The sequence below is a fragment of the Bison bison genome, unplaced genomic scaffold (assembly GCF_000754665.1).
Source record: "Bison bison bison isolate TAMUID 2011002044 unplaced genomic scaffold, Bison_UMD1.0 scf7180017864304, whole genome shotgun sequence".
Classification (NCBI taxonomy): Eukaryota; Metazoa; Chordata; class Mammalia; order Artiodactyla; family Bovidae; genus Bison; species Bison bison.
This window is the reverse complement of record NW_011494876.1, coordinates 14801658-14817277: the sequence shown is the minus strand read 5'-3', so window position 1 is coordinate 14817277 and position 15620 is coordinate 14801658. Positions and strand designations below refer to the sequence as shown.

Here is a 15620-nt window from a genome sequence, read left to right as displayed (position 1 = left end):
AGAAGACTCTTGAGAGTCCCTTGGGCTGCAAGGAGATCCAACCAGTCCATTCTGAAGATCAGCCCTGGGATTTCTTTGGAGGGAATGATGCTGAAGCTGAAACTCCAGTACTTGGCCACCCCATGCGAAGAGTTGACTCATTGGAAAAGACTCTGATGCTGGGAGGGATTGGGGGCAGGAGGAGAAGGGGATGACAGAGGATGAGATGGCTAGATGGCATCACGGACTCGATGGACCTGAGTCTGAGTGAAATCTGGGAGTTGGTGATGGACAGGGAAGCCTGGTATGCTGCAATTCATGGGGTCGCAAAGAGACACGACTGAGCGACTGAACTGATGTCTTATACGTACAAATTCTCTTGAATGAGAATTTTTAAGAAAGAAAAGCAACACTTGACAAAGGCGTCTTTTGGATCCAAAATAGGAAAAGAGTATCTGAGATGTACGTGTAAGTTCCAGCTCTTACTTAAACCCCCAGAGTGGGATCCCTTCCTGATGGGGGGAGACAGGGTGGCCTCCCGGTGCTGTAGGTGAGATCCCACCTTCTCCAGGATTTCTTTGGTACAAGAACAAAAGCAGGAAGCAGTTCCCCAGTGTCCTCACCCATCACAGAAGGCTGGATTTCGCATCCTTCTCCTGAGCTCATTTCGGGTTTACAAAATCTCTGCTTCCCTCTAGGTGGAGGCCGAGCTGATTGACAAGCTGGACAGCATGGTGTCAGAAGGGAAAGGCGATGAGAGCTACAGGGAGCTCTTCGGCCTGCTGTAAGCTGCTTCAGCCCGAGGCACCCCACGTTGGAGTAGAGGGTGAAGTGGGCTAATGAAGGGTAGGGATGCAGCCTGTTCTGGGCAGGCTTCAGAGCGTGGGTATCAGGAGAGACCCAGGTTGTTGCTGGTGGTAGCAATGCTCACCTTCTGTCAACAAGAAAGAGACTTCAGGGATTATCGTAGTTAACTGAAAGATGTAGACACAGATAGTAACTCTGAGCTCTTGAGTTTGCCAATAGGAAGAGGATCATCATATGTCTTCATACCATGTACTGTATCCTAGTTGGGCAAACAGCTCATGGGGACTCAATGAGGGCTCAGCGCTGGCCTTTCTGAGGAGGGGAAGGGGTTTAAATCTCTGCTTTGTAAGATTGTACAGATGCTACCATCCATTTTGTGATTTAAACAAGTTATACCCCCTTTCCAGACCAGTTTCACTTGTGAAACAGGGTGGCTATACTGACTGAATGTCAGGGGTCCCAGGTCCACCAGTATGGTTTCTGTCCTGAGTTGATGGGGCCACAAAACCTGACAAGACCCAGCTATAGGGCTCCGTCTAAAGGAGGGACATAGGAGAGCCGTGGTCCTCCCACATAGGCAGTAAATTGGGTTTTTTATCTTCCCGAAAAGCAAAATGTGAAGACATTTACAGCTTTAGAGCCCCCTCCCATCTCATTCATTGTTTCTAGCTGTGAGATTTTCTAGCTGTAGCATTTTGAAGATAAGCTTATAACATATTTTCTGTTAATGATACTGTACATTTGCTTAGAATTTTACAGTGGACAAAATATGTTGACATTTCTGATTTAATCCTCACAATGCATCTGTGAGGTGGGCACGGCAGAGAGTATCCTGATGAGTAAAAATAATGCAGCTGAGCTTGGAGAGCTGGTGGCATTGCCCTCAGTTGCGTGGCCACTAAGAAGCATGTCTGGGGATACCACCCAGACATTCCAGTTTCAAGAGGGGGAAATCTTTCTCCTGTACCCTGTGTATGTAGTTTGTTCCTTGATGAGTCATGGAATAAAATGTGAATTCATTTGAAACTTAAGTAATTTTAATTTGTGAAAATGAATCCATCCTTAGGGTTTCTCTTTTGGCCAGAGATGTTTCTAATTATGGAAATAAGGAAGCAAAGTCTCTTCCTAAGCCACTCACTGATGATTTTACTACAAAGGAAAAAGCACAAAAATAACTTGGAGTTAGTAATTACCTGGCAAAGAAGTGTTTCATAAACTCTTCTGAGTCATGTCTGAGAACTAAAAGCCACTGATAATCGTGGAGCAGCATTTCCCAATTTGTGTTTAGAAGAAGATGTTTGTGTAGGTACACTGGGCGATGTAGATCATGGGCTAATCAGTTTAGAAAAGACTCAGTGAAAGAAAATTAAACAAAGCTCTGTATTATAGAACTTCTCAAAGCCTTCAAAATGCAGAAAGGTGTGAAAAATCTCTTCAGAGGAGGGTGTAGTGATCTACCACTTTCATGCTTGTTTGCTCACAGAACACCTCTTGTCCCCCAGGACAGCAGAGCTCTGTAGAACATAGTTTGGGAAATGTGTACACAGTAGCTTTTCCCACACAGCTCAGAGGTGAGAACCAGTGATCCTGCCATCTTGCTCTAGGAAGATGGGTCACCTGGGAAACCCTCACTGTCTCAGAGGCCCCATCTCAGGTTAGACGCTCTGTGCAGGGAAGACAGTTGGCATCACTATAGCATTAACAACAGTCAGGCTATGGGTGTGAGTCCCCACTGCCGGTCCCTGGCTGAGCGCTGTACTCTAGGGGACTCTCATGACCTCAGGGAGCTGGGGCCAGTGTACAAAGGAGTCAGCAGCAAGACCTGCACCTGGGATCATCAGTGGGAAGGTAGAGGATCTCAGAAGCCAGGTTCTTTGGAGAAATCAGAGCCTACCTGGAGATAATAGGAGCACGGGCTGACAAGTGAGAAAAGGACCCAGGCATGTAGCTCTTGGCTCTGGCCATTTTCTGTGGAAGTCTCCTGTGACAGTGGAGATGACCAGGTATAACTCTTGGACTCACTCTCTGTCCTTCATGCTGGGCCCTCAAGACTGATTGCAGTCTTACCCTTGGTCTACATGAAAAGGCTGGTCAGCGTGTTTGCTGGGGATGGTTCTGAGCAGTGATAGAGGCGGCCAGCCGGTTGGCAAAGCCAGGTCTCTCCCTCAGTGGACTGGTCCTCAGCTGCTTCCTCAGAACAGCTCTCACAGGGTGTACCCCTACTGGGGCTGGGGCTCTGAAGCTTATCCCTCAGCTCAGGGGCATCCTTAAGAGCTCACACAGGACAATGGAAGACATGTTCATTTGTTGCTGTCCATTCAGTAATTGCTTTATCTTTGCTTTCTGCTGCATGGAGTAGAACCCAGCTGTTTGGGCCCTACCCCAGGTAAGACTGCCATGTGGTAAGTCTGCCATCTCCAGATCCATCACAGGCCCCCTGGGCTCTGGGACCTCACTCTGGTGCCCCTGGGAGGCTCATGAATTGTGCGTTCTGTTTGCTTCTATCAATAGCCTGCTGGAGAAGGTTGAACAGGAAACATGGCGTGAGACCGGCATTTCCTTTGTAACCTCAGTCACCCGCCTCATGGAACGCCTTCTTGACTACAGGTATCTTCTCAGGAACCTACCTGACCTCTTCTCTGGTCACATGCTCTCCCCAGCAGGAGGATCCCCTGACCTTAAAATTGAGACCACGTGACCACAAGAGGCAGGGCTGTTCTGGTGTTGTGTGCTATCACCAGTCATTAGGAATCTCCTGACTGCCAAGGAGGCAGGGGTGAAAGCCTTCTCTCAGGGGTAGGCCAGGGTTTCCTGGGCTTACCCGTGATACATGGGCACATGTACGCTGGAGGTGTCATAGGGACATGTAGCCATCTGACTTTTTCATCCAGAAAAGTCAAGGCTCAGAGAGGTGGGCACAGCAGAGAGGAGGAGAAGGGCTGTCTCCAGAGTGAGAGGGGACCTTAGTACAGACCTTTCTCAGAGCCATCTGGCAGGTGGGCAGAGAAATATCACCCAATACAGAACTGTTGCACTTGTTTGGACTTCCCTGGTGGCTCAGCAGTAAAGAATCTCCCTGCAATGCAGAAGACATGGATTGGACCCCTGAGTTGGGAAGATCCCCTGGAGAAGGAAATGGTAACCCAGTCTAATATTCTTGCCTGGAAAATCCCATGGACAGAGGAGCCTGGCAGACTGCAGTCCATGAGGTGGCAAAGAGTCAGACACGACTTAGCAATTACACAACAACAGAATTGTGACCCAGGAGGACTTTCACTTCTCTTTTCCAGGGCAAGGGGTAATTTTCCCATGCCTCCATTCTTTGTGTAAAATCTGTTTATTTCTGTCCCTTGACCCTGGCCAGGTGTAGATGAGAGGAGGCAGCGTGTGAGCTCAGAGATCTTTATGATATGTGGAGTCTGGGAGTTCACATGTAATCCGTTTTTTCCTGAAAGCCTGCCTTGTCAGTCATATCATGGCTTTTGACTTAGCCTAAAAGGAATACTGCCACTGCCACTGGGGCCTTAGTTGTTCTCTCAGTAGAGTTCAGGTGAGTCAAGAGGGCCTTTGGGGAGGTTACAGGGGAAGGTGATAAGGAATGAGGAGGGATGATAGAGAAACCAGCCCCAAGCAGTGGTTGTCTTCTCTGTGCTGTGTCTCGTGCAGATATCAGGAGGGTGCACCTGGGACTCAGGTGGCTGTGTGTACAGGAGGCTTCTTACTGGATTCACAGTCTGGTCCTCATTCTTTCATCTCCTTGTGCTAGGCCACCCCTCCTTGCTAGAGGAGCATGGATTTGATCAGTTCCCACTCTCCTTTGGCAAGGATCCATTCTCAGTGTTCCTGTGTTCTGTGTCTGGCAGGCCAGCCGTGACCCCTCCTGTACCCAAGCCTGTTCAGCAAAAAATGCAGCTCAGCCCTGGCTGAAGCTACCCCTAAATCCTTCCAGTTGGAGGGGATTCCAAGTACTAGTGCACAAGAAGGACACCACAGGGAGAAAAGTCAGTGAGATGATTTATGTGGCGGCTATGCCATGGTTGCTGGGCTGCTGGGTTCTGAAGGCAGGTCCCTGGAGTAGAGTGTATTGGCTTCTCCTAAAAACTGTCCTACAAAATGAAAACTGCCCTTTAAGGATGGCTCTGTGGCTCCCCTTCAGGGAACTTGAGGGTTTAACCTTCTACTTTACTGACATACTTACGCACTGAAGACATTGGTAGGTGCTACTGAATGCCCTGATATAGCCTCTGGGCTCTGTACTCTGCCACCAGAACAAGGGTCCAGCTGAACAGAGATATTTGAGCCCTAGGAATGGGTCCAGAGCCTGGAGGGAACACACAATACGGCCCCATCCGTGGACAAGTTTCTGTTGGGGACCATCTTCCTCTGGGGTTTGGACACACTGAAGCCTCGGGGACACTGCAGGTCTCTTGAGTTGTCCCAGAGGTACCACTTGGTGCATTCATCTTCGCTCTCCCCTCCAGGGATTGCATGAAAGGAGAGGAGACAGAGAATAAGAAGATTGGCTGCACTGTTAATCTGATGGTGAGAGAACCTGGGCTCATCCTCCTCCCTGCTTCATGGAGTGGCTTCTGTCCCGCCATGTGATCGCCTTGTCCTTTCTGCAATACGTGGCTACAAGCCTAAGGGTTTGCATCAGGACATTAGCCCTGTCCCTGGAAACTCACATTCCCACTCGGGAAAGGAATACAAGGAGCCTCTCCGTGGACAGAGCTGTAGCCTGGCCTCTTAGCAGCGTCCCACAAACCCTGACATCCCGTTTCCACCACTGTTACTCTTCCTCTTTCTCACCACTCAGGACCCCTGCAGACCTGCCAGAGGTTTTGCTCCCAGCAGGGGTGCTTTATGACTGGTCCCTTCTCTTTCTGGCACTGGCCGCCCACACGGCCTGTCTCCTCCTTCCTGTCCAGCACTCCCAGGGTTTTGGCCAGCTGCCTGGAGCTCAGATACAGCCTCCAGAGGGGGCATCCCCTCTCGCCTTTATGTGTACTTCCTCCTCTCTTACAGAACTTCTACAAATCGGAGATTAATAAAGAGGAGATGTATATCCGCTATATCCATAAGCTCTGTGACATGCATTTGCAGGCGGAAAACTACACAGGTAAGCAGGAAGGGAGAGCCAGGCCTCCTCCCGGGAAAGGACTGGACAGACACGCGCAGCTGACAGGGGAAAGCTCTGAGCTGGGGCCCACCAGATATCAGCGGAGTGTCAGCGCCCATGATGCCCATCCCTTCACCCCTTGCCCTCAACTCCTTTGTAATGTGTGGTGGAGAGAAAGCAGGGGGAACCTGCCCTTGTGCCTGGCTGCCAAGGTTCTTCCACTCCCTTTGCCTCCCATTCCCCCCCCCCCCCCCCCCCCCCCCCCCCCCCCCCCCCCCCCCCCCCCCCCCCCCCCCCCCCCCCCCCCCCCCCCCCCCCCCCCCCCCCCCCTCCCCCCCCCCCCCCATTTGAGGGTGACCTCCAGATCCCGGGAGCCAGGTTCAGAGCCTCCTGAGCTCTTTGTTGCTCCTCGCGAGCAGAGCCTTTCTGAGGACCTCACAGCTGGGCTGAGTGAGGCCACAGCCCAGGCTCTTCGCCTGACTCTGGGGCCTCCAGAACGTGCTGGCAGACCTGCCTTGTGGTCTGGGCTCTTCCCCTGCAGCCACCCTGCAGCCCCACACTGAGCTCCCAGTGGAGAGGATGGACAGTGTGCACCTGACTTTCTGACAGGCCGGACAGGGGCCCTTTCACTGTATCACAGTTTTGTCCATTACTAAGGCCTTTTCTAAAAGAAAAATTAAAAAACATAGCTGTTACTCTATTTACTGAGTGCCGCTCTGGGTCAGGAAGACAAGTGTACCCACCTGTGCCCTGGGTGATTACCTTGTGCCACAGTTCCCCCCAAATTAACCACTTCTTCACCATGGTAACCAGCCACCACATCTTAGCCCTTGAGCCACAGGTGGTGTGACAGGCCAGGAAATTCAGGCTGTTCTTGTCCACGGTGTTACTAGAATGAGATAAATTTGTAAAAATGCAGAAACTTCCTTCCCTATTTTCTGTTAGATGTTAGAGAGTGTTTCATGGAGATTCCACCTTTTCTGACACAGCTTGGCAAGAATTAACTCTGAAATGACTGGGCTGAATCTGCCATCTTCTGCATCCACTTCCACCCACGATCCCAGCAACCCTTTGAGGGGGCAGTGAAGTGATAGACTGAAAAGTTCCATATGTCAGTAGAGGCATTTACTAAACTCCTAGAGCCCTGGGATGAGACTGCGAGGCTAGGTCGGGAATTCGGACAGAGAGAAGGTGCTAAGCCTTGCCTCTGGTAGCCTCCAGGAATAACATCTAAAAAGAATATTGACAGGGAAGAAAAAGATTTCACATGATTTTCTAAGTTCCACAGAGAGGCCTCGCAGGCCTCACAGACTTGTCCCCACAGTCAGAAAGGGCTTCGCAGCTCCACTGAGGAGTCACATGCATCCCTGGGCAGGAAGGCTGGTCGCCAGAGCATAGGTGGAGAGGCAGAGGTGAGCAGGGCCTGGGAAGGCTGTGGGCAAGCAAGCCTGGCTAAAACTGGAAGTGGGTCACAAGATAATTAGAAAAGAGATTCTCCACAGTCATGGGGACCAGATTTGAATGGGGCCTTGAAGGCCAGGCAGAAGCTCAAGCTAATTAAGTTGCCGGTAGGAGATGCCCGCCAAAAAGGAGTGAAAGAACAGGATGGAGCAGGCTGTGTGATGAGGACCCAGAGCAGCAGCTGTAATTCAGTGTGACTCACTCCTGGGGGTTAGGAAGCCACGGTATTGAGCGACGGCTGTTTTAGAAACCGTCCCTAGCAGCTCCATGTGTACGGGAGACGTCACCAGTCCTTGGCCCTGGGCCCAGCATCAGCTGTAGTTTCCTCTATGAGTGGAGCCCTTCACTCAATTATCACCATACACTCCTGCTCTCTGGTCCCTTTAGAAATGGTCGAGATGAGGAGAAAGGGTCATTCCCAGGGCCATGCTCAGGTCAGAAAGTGGAGCTGGAGGTATGGAGGCTGGCTGTGGGATGGCCGAGGAAAGCCTGTTAGAGCTCACCCCTCAGATCCAGTTCTGAGCAGGTTGGGAAAGAAGCGCTAGTCCCTTGAGCAAAAGGGAACCCAGGAGCTCTCTCTGACATGGCAGTGTGCCCCAGAGCAAAGCGGCCTGTGCACCAACCCTGGGGTACCTGAGCCACACCTCATCCAGAGCCCAGAGCAGGTGACCAGGCTGAGGAAGGACGGTATCCACTGGGTCCCTTCGTGCTGTGGTCAAGGGCTGGTGGGTGGCTGGACAGCCCCTCTCTCAGGTGTGGTATCCGGCATCCCTGACCTGGGCTGTGCACACCGGGTCCCCGGGCACCTGGCTGCCCGGGGACCTCGCTAGAGCCTGTCCCCACAGAAGCTGCGTTCACTCTGCTCCTCTACTGCGAGCTGCTGCAGTGGGAGGAGCGGCCCCTGCGGGAGTTCCTCCACTACCCATCCCAGACGGAGTGGCAGCGGAAAGAGGGGCTGTGCCGCAAGATCATCCACTACTTCAACAAAGGCAAGGTGGGTGTCCCCAGGCGAGACTTCGTGTGCCTCAGCCCCTACTGGGCTCCGTGGCACCTTAACCCTGCAGGGGTGGCAACAGCTGTAGAGGGTGCTGTGAGGGGTGGTGAGGAGGTGGGTCCCCATGTGCATTCATTGGATTTGGAGGCAGCATGACTTTCTCCAGGGAAAAAAAACAACAGCTTAATTCTGTGGCTTGGAAGCCAGTCGCAAATTGAGAGTGTAAAAGACAACCCCACATGCCAGCTTTGCACGTCTGTAAATACTAATGCTCCAAGATCAGGGGCTTTTGGGCCCCCTGCTTGTGTGTATTAGATTAACTTAGGTTACTGTAGCATTCTGATCCACCATAGAAAATGTGAGCCGTAAAAATGAATGGATTTTAACCACAGCCAAAGGAGGCCCGTACTGCCTCCTGTCCATGTTCTTGTCTTGGGTCTCTCTTCCTTATAACACCATCCAGGTTCCTCTCACAGGCTTGTCCCTGTTAAACTTGACTCTCTGGAATTAGCAGGCATTGTCAGCATTGGTTCAGACTTCCTTGGAACTTCCCTACCATCCTGCTCCAATCTCTGGGAGAGTTCCTTGTGGGGCCCTCTGACCACCTGCTGTTGGGTGTGCCCCATACACTGGAAAGGCTAGGTTTGTGTAACTTGTTGAAGCTGTTCTCTCATTACTCAGCTTTGAGCACGTCTTAGAAAGCTAAACTAGGATCATGCAGGGATCTATAGTGGCTGAACACCAGACTTGAATGAAAAAAATTTTTAATGAGTTATTTCATCATAAAAAAGATTAAAACATTAATACCTTTTGCCCATAACTCAGAAAACATTCATCAGGTTTACACAGCATGGGAGACTTCTGTTTGTCAAAAACATCCACCCACGTTAGGGAATGCACTGGTAAGTAGGAACATGTCCAAAACCTCAGGAGCTCTCATTCCACCCAGCCCGGAAAGGAGATCCATGCCTTGCTCTCAGCCAGCCACACATGACTGAGCGACAGAGCCAGCCCAAAGCATCCTCTCCTTGCTGGTCCAGAGATGGACTGAGGGCTCCATGCCAGCTCTTCCTGGCATGCAGTCTACCTGGAGCTGCCACCTACTCATGTGCCCAGTGAGCCCTCCCAGCTTGGAGGCAGTGGCGTAAGCAAGGTGTGAGTGTGCAGGAGTGCTGTTAGTGTATTAGGTCTCTTCTTTCCATGAGCATAGAGCACAGAGAAGAGCTGTGCTTATATGACTGAGCCCACCCGTGGATCATTTGAGCATTCATGGTCCCCTTTTCACTCCACACTACAATAGTGTTAAAAAAGCAGATTTAACGCGAAGTATGAACAAGGGAAGGGTCTCACAGGTGGCTCAGTGGTAAAGAATCTGCCTGCCAATGCGGGAGACATGGGTTCAGTCCCTGGGTCAGGAAGATCCCCTGGAGAAGGAAATGGCAACCGACTGCAGTATTCTTGCCTGGCAAATCCCATGGATAGAGGAGCCTGATGGGCTACTGTCCTGGGATTGCAAAAGAGTCAGACACCACTTAGCAACCAAACCACAACAGCAGCAACATGGACAAGGGAGGGTAATGCAAAGCCTGCCTGAGTATTGTGAATGAGCAGGAAGGGGAGAAGGACTGAGAGGCTCTGTAGGCCACCTTCTCAGAAATCTCGCACTCCTTCTGCCTTTGCTGTGAATTGCTGGGGGAGGCGCTTCTGTGCTCAGTACAGACCACTCAGTGAGCCCTTCCATGAGCTCATCCTCACAGGGTATTTCAGAGGCCTTCTCCTGGGCTTGTATAGAAGGTGTGACTTTTCTGTTTCTGTTCCTCCATACCTGATGGAGTCAGTGGATAGGGCTAACCCATTCTGTTGAAAGCATTCAGGGCCTTTTTTCTAAAGGCTCCAGAAAAGCAAACCCTGGCTGATACAGAAAAAGTACTTCCATAGGGGTTCTCAGTGCCAGGAGGAAAGTGAGCTTGGCAGTCAGAGGAGGGCAGGAAGAGAGAAAACTGCAAGGGAGCAGGGGCAGGCAATGAGGTTCTTGACCTCAGCACTTCTAGCACAGCCCACCTCACAGCCACTTTCCTCCCACTCCTAGTGTCTCTGTTACCCGCCACATACAGACGACCCCGTCTCCTTTGGTCCCACATTTCTCTCCTGAGTATCTAGAAGGACTGAACCAGAAGTCCAGCTCATGGCCACAGCTTTGCCCTGGGTCATTCCCTCCAGTGGTAAGGTGGTCAGCCTAGGAACCTGGGCCAAGGTGATTTGGGTTGTGGTCACAGAGGTCAGCTCTCCCAGGCCAGACAAGGATAGAGGGACATTCCAAAGGGTGTGCCCAGATGGGAGTTAAAAGAATGAAGGGAAGATGAGAAGATGGGAGGCAGTCCTTCATCCCAGGGAAGAGGGAGCAGATAGGAAGGGAACCCCTGCATATTTGGCACACAGACCATCAGGTATGAACCAGCCCTCCCTATGGGGGTGGGCTTGGGCTCTGCTGCCGAGGGCTGCTATTGCTCACACTCCTTGGAAGGAAGGACAGATCTGTTACTTCTGATACACTGTGTGTAAACAGAAGTACAGAGACTGCCCGTCTGGAGTCCTGGCTTTTGCCTGCCTTTCCAGTTTGAGCAGAGTGAGCCAAGTCAGTGCAGCTTCCGTTCCTGTGAGTGAGGGCAGCATGGATGTACAAACACATCTGCCCAGGTGGGTGGAAGTGACTGGATTTGAGACACCAGTTAGGAGTTGTGGGCTGCTTTGCCTCCTGCCTTTCTGGCAAGAGAAAAGAGGTAGATGGTATGCATCATACCTGCCGAGCATTCCCTCTCTGTGCTCTGAGGTTGCTCTCAGAACCCCCAGTATTCCAGCACAACCCTAAAAGCTCACCCTTTGGGTGGGATGTCGGTGCAGGCTTGGAGCAGCAAGGCTACAAATGAGGACAGAGATGCCAGCGAGGCGGATAAGCACTGGTCCTCATAGGAGGGGAGATCAGCTTTCCTAGGAGCTGCTGTGTCAGCAGGCAGAGTGCCCTGAGGCTCACGTGGGGCCGTCAGCACCTTAATGAGCAGTTCCCCATGGGGCGCTCCTTGCAGGCTGGCCGGCTGTCTGCACACACACTGCTTAGCCAGGCTCTGTGGAACTGCCTGCCAGGCAGACCCTTCACTAAAACCTGCCCAAGCAGCACTTGGAGCTAGAGAGTGGACAGACACATGCCCCCTTTAAAGCTACGATGTGGGGGCACAGGAGGCTTTCTAGCTCCCTGAGGCAGAGGAACTGTATTGGAGCAGAGAATCAGGGTCTATTTAAAATTCTCTTTGGTTTGTTTCAACATTTTTAATTGGTCCTGCAGGTCAATCCATATTGCATTAATTTCTTCAAAGGATAGAAATAATGTGCTCTTTTTAGGAAACACAGTCCTGAATAAAATAGTGTTGTCCTTCTCCCTGATGGTATTTCAAATCTATGTTTTTAATAAAGTCCTTATTAAACATTCATACTGAAACCCTGATGGGTGAAATTACATGATGTCTGAGATCTGCTTCCAAAACTGTAGGGAGGAGTAAGTGAGATGTGAATGATACAAAACTGACTCTGAGTTGGTCATGGTTGAGGCTGGGTTATGAGTACCTAGGGGTTCATACTTCTGTGTTTCCATATGTTTAAAGTTTTCCTATAATAAAAAATTTTAATTAGTATTTAGAAGTTGGGGAGAAGAGCCTATCTAAAATACCAAGTAAACCTTTGATTCCCAATCTTCCTAAGAGAGAAAGCACTATATTAAAAAGAGGAGGAAATGGACAGTATTGCCCCTTGGTGAAAGCTGCCATTAGATGGGCCTATGCCCATAGATGCCACCATAATAGGAGCCACACCACAGAAACAGCCTGAGACCTGATTAGACAAGGATTATCTGAAGCCTACTCTAAAGAGTAGATTATCTCTATAAAGGAAATTGTCGGACCTACTGCCAAATCCTTGGGTAGCTACTTCCTTCTTAGCTTCCATACTTCTTTCTAAGCTTAAATCATCTTAACTTAAAAGTCATTATTTCCTGCATTAACTCATTAAATAAATCTTGATTGAGTACCTGCTCATGCCTGGCCTGGTTCTAGGCTCTGAAGATAAAGGATATAAACAGAGTCCCTGCCCTCATGCAGCTTTTCATCTAATTATGACTAGCACAACATAAAAAAAATACTTCTTAGCCCAGAAATAAACCCATATACCAACAGTCAATTAATCTTTGACAAAGGAGGCAAGAATATACAATGAAGAAAAGACAGTCTCTTCGGCAATTTGGTGTTGGAAAAGCTTGACAGCCACATGGGGACCAATGAAGTTAGAACACTCCCGCACAAAAATACACTCAAAATGGCTTAAAGATTTAAATGTAAGACGTGACAGCATAAAGCTCCTAGGAGAGAATATAGGCAAAATATTCTCTGACATAAATTGTAGCAATGTTTTATTCAATCAGTCTCTCGAGCAAAAGAAATAAAAGCAAAAATAGATAGGGCCTAATCAAACTTGGAAGCTTTTGCACAGGAAAGGAAGCCATGAACAAAACAAAAAGATAACCTATGGACTGGCAGAAAGTATTTCAAACTATGCAACTGGCAAGGGCTTGATTTCCAAAGTGTACAAACAGCTCATACAACTCAATATCAAAAAAGCAAACAGCCCAATCAGAAAATGCGCAGAAGACCTAAATAGACATTTCTCCAAAAGAAACATGCAGATAGCCAACAGGCACATGAAAAGATGTTTAACGTCACTAATTATTAAAGAGATGCACATCATAACTTAATGAACAATGGGTATCACCTCACACTGGTGAAAATGGCCATCATCAAAAAGTCTACAAATAATAAATTCTGGAGAGGGTGTGGATAAAGGGAACCCTCCTACACTCTTGGTGCAGCCAGTAGGGAGAAAAATATGGAGGTTCTTTAAAACACTGAAGACAGAGTACATTTCGTTACATGATCCAGCAGTCCCACTCCTGGGCATATATCCAGAAAAGAAAATAACTCTAAATCAAAAAGATACATGCACCTAATGTTCACATCAGCGCTGTTTATAATAGCCAAGGCATAGGAGCAACCTAAGTGTTCCTCGCAAACAGTTGGACATAACTGAGCTACTGGACTGAACTAACCAAAGTGTTCATCAGTATATGAATGGATAAAGGTGTGTGTGTGTGGTGTGTATAGGCATATGCAGTGGACTATTACTAAGCCATTAACAAGAATGAAGTACCACCATTTGCAGCAACATGGATAGACCTAGAGATTGTCACACGAAGAGAAACAAGTCAGAGAAAGGCAAATACTATATGGTATCACTTACATGTGGAATTAAAAAATTATACAGATGAACTTATTTATAGAACAGAAACAGACTCACACACATAGAAAACAAACTTATTGTTAGCGAAGGGGAAAGAGTGGAGGAAGGATAAATTAGGAGTTTGGGATTAACAGATACACAGGACTATATATAAAATAGATAAACAGCAAGGACCTACTGAATAGCACAGAGAACTAGTCAATATCTTATAATAATCTGTAGTGGGATCTAAAAAGGAAAATATATATGTGTGTGTATGTGTTTATATGTATGTATATAGTCTTATTTATATAACTGGATCACTTTACTGTATACCTGAAACTAACACAGTATTGTAAACCAACCATATTTCAAGTTTTAAAAGCAAATGCTTTTTTTAAAGAAGATAGCTTCAGAGTAATGAAAAGAGAATAGATAGGGTGGGTGCTTGTCCTTGACAAGATAAGTCATAAAGAGGCCTTTTGGAGGTGGAAACATTTGAGTAAAAACCTGAAAGCTGTGCACTGAGCCAGAGTGTCAGAATTCTGTGTGTTCTCCACAAATTGGTTTTGAGCATGTGTTCCTTGTGACATATGAGTTGCTGGAGGCCTTTAGTTGTGCCTTCTGATATGTTTGGCAAGGCTTGGACCATTCTGAGGATGTCTCCGGTGCTAAAGCCTCGTTCCTGTTTCTGTTGCAGAGTTGGGAGTTTGGGATCCCACTGTGCAGGGAGCTGGCCTGTCAATATGAGAGCCTCTACGACTATCAGAGCCTCAGCTGGATTCGGGTGAGCTTCGCCCCTCCCCCTGCCTCAGCCCTGACTGGCAGTGCTCATGCTTTTCTGGCATCAGCTTCTAAGGGAGCACTGACTGAGCAATTCAGCACTGGGTTGAGTGCTGTGGACAGTGCAGGAGAAGCAGAAGCCAAGGTTCCTGCTCTCAAGATGCAAAACACACACCTTACAGATGACTGCATGATCCAGACCCCGAGGGCCACTGGTGCTCAAGGAAGGGAGCAACAGCATATGCTGGATAGGATGGGGGTGGTTCAAGGAGGAGGTGGCAGTCCACCTTCAAGAAGAAGCTTCTCCTGAAATAATTTCGTTCAGATATGCCTTATCTTAGTGTTTCCCTGCCTTGGCTTGTGGTCACTCCTAAGCATCCAAGTAAAGAAAGTTCTTCCTGTCTTTGATGCAAAACATTCAAAATTAAGTGAAATGGACTTTGAAGGTCTCCACCAAATTTTTCCTTGTTTCTGGTGCTGGGTTTTGAATCATAATAGCTGGTTAAGTCTCTGGCAAAGAGAAGTCAGTTCATCTGCCTCCTGCACCCTTGTCAGTGTGTTCCCTGATCCTGATCAGGCTCTGTATAATAGATGAGGTTCTACACCAGTAAATTTTTGCTCTGGTCTTTGAAGGTCACTGCTCCCTGGCAGCCTGGGTTGATTGAATGGATTAGGGACATCTTCTCAGTCAAATTTCAGTGAGTTTTTCTCAATCTGAAGCCAGGTTAGCCAAGACTAAAAAACTTACCAACCTGGGTAATGCCAGACATCATAGATAGTATTTCCACTTTTAAAGTTTAAAATCTCCAAAATTGAGACCAGTACAGTGACTCTGGTAACTAAGCCTTCCTCATTTTGTTAGCATCTTGAGTCAGATGGTAAATGAACTAGAGCAATGCAGTTGGATTGATGGTATCACCTATAGGCAACACTTACTATCAGTTGGCGTAGTATCATCAAAACCAGAAATCCTGAACAAAAAAGAGGAAGTCCATGTTAACTGTGTGCCCCTGAAAGTACAGGAAGCCTGAGTCTGTGTGGGGCTGGGTCCACTCACTGGGCAGAAGAGTCTGAGCAGCCTCTCGGGGCTGCCCCACCTCCAGGTGATGATGGGGAGGGAAGGTTTCCTTTCCATCTGGCAACTCCCTGATGAGGGGT

At 48.8% G+C, this 15620-nt stretch overlaps 1 protein-coding gene across 1 annotated transcript in view; it reads left to right on the top strand.

Moving 5' to 3' along the window:
* Nucleotides 1-15620, top strand: part of DOCK3 (dedicator of cytokinesis 3) — a 283176-nt gene that overhangs the window by 239670 nt on the left and 27886 nt on the right. Inside the window, exons 33-38 of the mRNA XM_010851790.1 lie at nt 678-763; nt 3298-3393; nt 5268-5328; nt 5812-5905; nt 8212-8360; nt 14380-14466. Coding sequence (XP_010850092.1) covers nt 678-763; nt 3298-3393; nt 5268-5328; nt 5812-5905; nt 8212-8360; nt 14380-14466 — 573 coding nt within the window. The remainder of the gene's footprint in view (nt 1-677; nt 764-3297; nt 3394-5267; nt 5329-5811; nt 5906-8211; nt 8361-14379; nt 14467-15620) is intronic.